This window comes from Poecilia reticulata, linkage group LG23 (genome assembly GCF_000633615.1).
Source record: "Poecilia reticulata strain Guanapo linkage group LG23, Guppy_female_1.0+MT, whole genome shotgun sequence".
NCBI lineage: Eukaryota > Metazoa > Chordata > Actinopteri > Cyprinodontiformes > Poeciliidae > Poecilia > Poecilia reticulata.
The window spans coordinates 1,546,808-1,552,807 of NC_024353.1; the positions used below are offsets into that span (position 1 = coordinate 1,546,808).

The 6,000-nt window shown below is 38.8% G+C and overlaps 1 protein-coding gene across 2 annotated transcripts in view; it reads left to right on the forward strand.

Annotated features, from left to right (window-relative positions):
- lin7a (lin-7 homolog A (C. elegans)) overlaps positions 1–5,395 on the forward strand; it is a 36,034-nt gene extending 30,639 nt beyond the window's left edge. The window contains exons 4-6 of one of the 2 annotated variants that reach the window (XM_008400411.2): positions 1,374–1,583; positions 1,956–2,167; positions 3,285–5,395. In XM_008400411.2, the coding sequence (XP_008398633.1) occupies positions 1,374–1,583; positions 1,956–2,167; positions 3,285–3,309 (447 nt within the window). In that variant the 3' untranslated portion in view covers positions 3,310–5,395. Of the gene's footprint in view, positions 1–1,373; positions 1,584–1,955; positions 2,172–3,284 lie in introns of both variants that reach the window. The other variant, XM_008400412.2, reaches the window with a different exon arrangement.
- The last annotated feature ends 605 nt before the right edge of the window (positions 5,396–6,000 follow it).

Below are 6,000 nucleotides of genomic sequence, written 5' to 3' on the forward strand. Positions count from 1 at the left end.
CTGATGTGTGCAAATAAATGTTTGTTTGGCAAATAACTTTTTAAGTTCACAAGACAAAAATTTGTTATATAAAAAAAAGTTTTTTAAACAAAACGACTTGTTTTTTTGTGTGTTTTTTTTAAAATCATTACAATTCCAAAAGTTTTTATTACAATTTTATTTTACTTAACTGAGGTTAGATTTTCCCCCCCCCCCCATCGAATAATTGGGGGAAAAATTTTAACTTCATACTCTGCGAACCAGACCCTAAACTGGAGTTTTTTCCCCTTCATTAATTACACACTTTATATCTATCATGGTAATTCAGGGTGAGTTATTTTTAATTAAGTGTTATTCTCCTTCAAGATACATTTACCCAACGCCAGAATAAATGCAATGTACATTATGTAGCAAAGGAAATTAGAAGATCGGACATATATCCATAATGGAGATGATCGGTTTTGGACAGGCGATGTGCCCTTATTGCATAAGCGATACTAAAGAATGACTGATATCATTAAAGATACAGGGGAGAAGCTTTTTAGTTATCTAGCTTAGCTAGCAAAGTCGCTAGCTAGCAGCTAGCTAATAGCACAACAACAACAGCCTAATGTCTGTATGATAAAATACTGAATCGATAGATAAGAACAGTTTCTCCTCACCTGGCTGTCTCCTCCCGCTCAGTAGTTCTTCAGAGAAACGCAGACGCAGAGGCCTGTCAGTGTCTGTTGTATTTCATTACCTCTCTAGTTAAACCGCAACTCTGAGCTGAAGCAGAAACGATACTTCAACGTTTTCCGTCAAGTAGCAAGTTACTCCACTTTATTCACCAAAAACGTTTTTTTTAATTCACCAAAAACTGTTTTGTAATCTGGAAGGTGACCGGCTTATTATGTTATACAAAAAAGAAACAAAAAAGCAAAGAGTTTTAGCACATGTTTTTATGTGGCAGAAGAGGGCTTAGGAAATAATAATAATAATAATAATAATAATAATAATAAAGACCAAAAGGGCACTTAGGGGCAAGGAGCAAAAAGGGCAGGTGCTCAAGCACCCCCAGCCCCCCCCTCTGCACGTGCCTGACTGGAACATTACTGTAACGTTCTAGTTCTTGGAAGCATTTCGGTTAGAAAAAAAATAAAAAAAACTTATATACTTGACTTATATTCCTATTAATTGATCATCATTGCTTAAATCTAATAAAAACTCAAAATGATCTCTCCAGTAGCCACGTTTAACATGAGTTTATGTTTTATGGCTTCATGCATGTTTTACAAGAACTTCTTAACATAATATTTTATGCACATAAAGGATATTTGTATGCAGCCCTACGTTGCAACCAACCTCTGTTTAGCGGCTACCATTTGACTTTTTTTCCCCCCTCTTTCCTTAAGGCCACAGTTGCAGCCTTTGCAGCCAGCGAAGGTCACTCTCACCCTCGGGTGGTGGAGCTTCCCAAAACAGAGGAAGGGTTGGGCTTTAACGTGATGGGTGGCAAGGAGCAGAACTCACCTATCTACATCTCCCGCATCATTCCTGGAGGCGTGGCAGAGAGACACGGCGGTCTAAAACGAGGGGACCAGCTGCTGTCCGTCAACGGCGTGGTAGGTCTGGTCATCTTTTCAGTTTTTCGCTGCATATAAGGACAAATAAATTTTAGATAAGCATAAATCTGTGCCGATTTATGGTTGGGGTTTTTCTTTCCCTGTCAGAACAAATTCTGTCCTTTTACTGGTGCATTTTCATCAGCATTTGATCTCAAGTCTGAGCAATTAGGAGAGCAGCTGTATGAAGGTCAAAACGCTGTGCATGTCCTGAGTGGGCAGTAGAAGCTTCCTTACTCACTAGAGCATTTATTAAAACAGACCGAGTCCGCCTGCTCATTTCCTCAATCTGAAGCCGTTAACGTGAAAGGAGGTGTTTTTAAAACCATATTGAAACAGACACCTGTTCCGATCCCCCGTTTCTCCCTGCAGAGCGTAGAAGGAGAGCATCACGAGAAAGCGGTGGAGCTGCTGAAAGCGGCCAAAGACAGCGTGAAGCTGGTGGTGCGCTACACGCCCAAAGTGCTGGAGGAGATGGAGGCGCGCTTCGAGAAGCTCCGCACGGCCCGGCGGCGTCAGCAGCAGCAGCTCCTGATGCAGCAGCAGCAGCAGCAGAATCTGTCTGCTCAGCAGAATCACATGTCGTAGGTGAGGCGCTTCATTACTTTAAGGGTGAGGGCGGGGGGGATCCGGCAGCATGCGTGGGTTTATGCCAAAGGTCTTAGAGTACCAACAGTCTGAACTGGGGCGACAAAGTAGGGCCAAAAAACTACTTGAACTTTTGTTATAACCCAATACTGATCACAGAATTGATTGAATTTGCCTAAATACATTAAAATAATGTCAGTGTTATTGTTCTCCAAGTGTGAAAATTAATTTGCTTTACATGCAACCTAGATTAGTCTTTTAAAAGTTTCCTCTGTAACAAAAAATATTAGTCCTAACCTGAAATTTTTCAGGAAAATCTTAACATCACAGGAGCTAAAACTTGAATCAGACAGAGCTCTGGTATTTTTTCTAAATATATCTCTGATTTGACACATCAGCTAGAGGGTGTTAGCAAGTTTGCATTCCATTTTGATATGATTTATTGATCATTTGGCTCCAGTTGTCACTAAAACTTAAAGAAAAAAAGTTGTTCTACTTTATAAACTTGGTGCTTTACTTTGAATGGTAAAATCTTGTTTTGATTGGACTCTTCTCACAAAACAGTTTTTTGTGTGCATGTTTTCACAAATCTGGATGACATCATTTATGCCCATTTTGTATCCACCAGATTCTTGTTGGATGGAGCTTTAAATGTCAGTTTCTCAAAGGAAACACAACAGGTTCCCTGTGGACCTGAACCACTGATGCCACTGGAAAAAACCCAGTAGAGAGATTGTGTCATGCAGTTCCCAGTTATGCAAAGCCATCTCCAATTTTTTAAGTGTTTGTTTGACAAGTTGGTGACAGGCAAGCATCCAGGTTCTCTGTGGCCTTTCTGTAATCCCTGAACATCAGGTGGCTTAAACTTGGCACATTGCCTGTGTTGGATGGTATCTGGAATCTTGCAACATGTCTTTGCTGAGGAGTTGCAGTTATCTGAACAGAGATCTTGTTTTATCGACCACAGAATTTTGCTCCAGCGGCCGAGCTGATGCCACCGGAGTGCAGCGTAGTTTTGCATGCTTTTGGGGGGGAAAGGTTAGAGAGGACTTTGGGTGAATGTGAAGTCGTGGCTCTCAGCTCGTCTTTTTCCGTCTGCTTCGTGATCCACAGGTTGTTCCAGAAGAAGAAGAAGTAAAAGCCCTGCAGGGTGGATCTCACAGATCGCCGACATGCGCTTAGGATCCCAAAGGAATCTCTTTGCAGTGGAGGAAATCAGCAAAAACACTCTCTTGACTTCCTCTTTCTCCCTTCCAGTGAACCACCGACTACTGAGCAAAGAGAGAATTTGGTGTGAAACTGGTGCTTTGACAAACATGCTGAAAGTTGTCCAGTTTAACTTTGTACTCCCTTTTATAGTTTTCTGTTCCCCAATTGTGGATTTTTAAATCTCCCCTTCTTTTTTTGCATTTCTTGCTTGTTTTTCCCAGTTGCTCATTTTTAACCCCTCCATCTAATAATATGCAGTAGAGCTTCAGCCATTTTTGCCATAGATATCATTTGTACCGTGGTGTTTCGATCAAATCCTCAATTCTGGTGCTTGTGTCCCACATGAATGATTTCTCGTTCCGTTTTTCGATAAACTGTTTTTTACCTTCTATACTGTAGCAAGAACAGATTTTATATCTTGTAGTTTTAGCAATAAAACACATTGTTTGGTTCAGTTCGTGACTAAATGCACGCGCAGAGTTAATGAGTGATTGAAATCGCAGTAAAGCAAACAGAGTTGCATTTACTGTGCGGCAGCTTCCGAATTCAAATCCACTGCACCGTTTGAAGAGAAATGTAAAATTAATGTGCAATATTTATAAGAAAAAAAAACTCCAAATCAATAATCTCCCCTGAAATTTATCTAGAAAATATATAAAAGAGAGATATATCAAACTTCTGTTCCCGACAGACTAACAGAATATCATCCAATTGCATAGAGTATGCTAGAATTATGTTTATTTTTCAGAATATTGTATATTAGATTAGAGATTTAAAGTTTTATCATTTCATATATATTCTTTCTTAAACATACAGATTATTATTTTAAAATGTCTTGTGGAATAGAGCATAAATCTGTGTTTTTTTCCTTTTTAACAATCATGAGTGGAAGGATTTAGTTTACTGCCTCTTGAAAGTGATTGTTGTTTTTTTTAACAGTAACGTATCAGATCTACAAAATGGCAGTGATAATCTTCCCATTAGGCCCGTCTTTACTTCTGTTCCCTCCTTTGCTGCCAACTGCTCCCATTTTTTTGTCAGACTTTTGTTTTTTCTGGTTTTAAAGTTTTATATTTTGTCTTTTTCTGTTGTTGACATTCCTTTCTTTGATTCCCTGACCATGTGAGTTTGGCTCTGGATTTTCTGTCCTACATTTTATTCCAAAATGAATCCCAGACTTTTAAAAACATCACTTTCTGAACATATTTTGAATGATTAAAGAATCTAGGTCATGTAAAAAAAAGTTAAAAGGCCATAAGAATGTTTTTTTTTTGTGTATGTGTTATGGTCAGAAGTTGACATGCACTCACCACTGGCGAGGATCTGGTTAAATTTGAGCTTTTAATGACTCATTAAGCCAGAATTATAAAACAATAGCATATTCTGTGGTTGAGACACTTAATTTTTAAACTTGTTTCTCTGTGTGTAGTGACACTGGTGTTCCAGGATCTTTGAGTTTATGAACAATGTGCTTCAATTGGACAAAGATCATATCAAAATAGGCTTAGAAATGAATATAGGAGGCTAACATCACACTTTTAGAGTGACCCTCTCAAAACATCAACTCTTTTGAACTCAATTTATGTGTTTAAATTTGCATCTTTTATGATCAGTCAACCCTGAAAAAGAAAAAGAAAACAGCCAAAGAATGATGACATTAAAGCACATGGTGACTGTAAGCAAGCTTCTGACCACAACTATAAAATATTGCAGATTAGACACAATTTTGAATAACACATATAATTCAGAACATTCCCCAAAAACAATGCGATAGTTATGGTGATATTCTATGTTGGACTCAAACATATTTGTCCCTGAATCACTCTCCAAAAATACGAAAAAGAAGGGAAATATCATTTTTGTATCTTTAAAACACAGGTACTTTTTCATAATTGATTTACACTTTGAAGGATGATAGTCCTGTATCGTAAAGATGACAACAACAAAAAAAACTGTCGATATGCAATTGTTATACATACTATATTTGTATAAATAAATATATGTTCTCGTGTTCAGTGTGCTGCTTTGTTGTCTCTTCCGTCCGGATTTGATAATCCTGTCTAAAAGAGGAAGGTTTTAGTTTGATTAAATTCTTAATGAATAAAAAAGAAATCCGTCTATGGAAACATCTGGTTTTAAAGTTACTGTATTCTGGTCTGGCTCTGCAGCTCCTGTCTCAAACCACCTCAGGTCAGATTAAACTCACGTACATCATGTTGATGTGTGACGTACATGAAACACCTCACCCTGGTGGTGTGACAGAGTACTACAGCGACGACAGCTTTCACTCGTTGCTGTTTTTCCACTCTCACAACAATCAGCGATGACTGAGAAGTGACAAAAGTTACTCTTTGTCATATCAAAGTTTTCATTCTAGCAACTCTGCTGCACTGAAGCTGAATCTGTAGGGCTGCGTACGTCTGTGGAGGCTTTTGTAATGCAGGCCCCTGTTGGGATGCTTCATAGCAACACATCAGCAGCGAGGGAGCCCCATTGCACTGATTGTGTTCGCCTTCAGGCGCTGCTACACTCCCAGTATCTTGGTGCAAATAGAGAACAGAAATCTGCATTTGATAACAGAGGAATAAAAGCCTGTCTGGCTCAGAGGCAGAAGTGGATT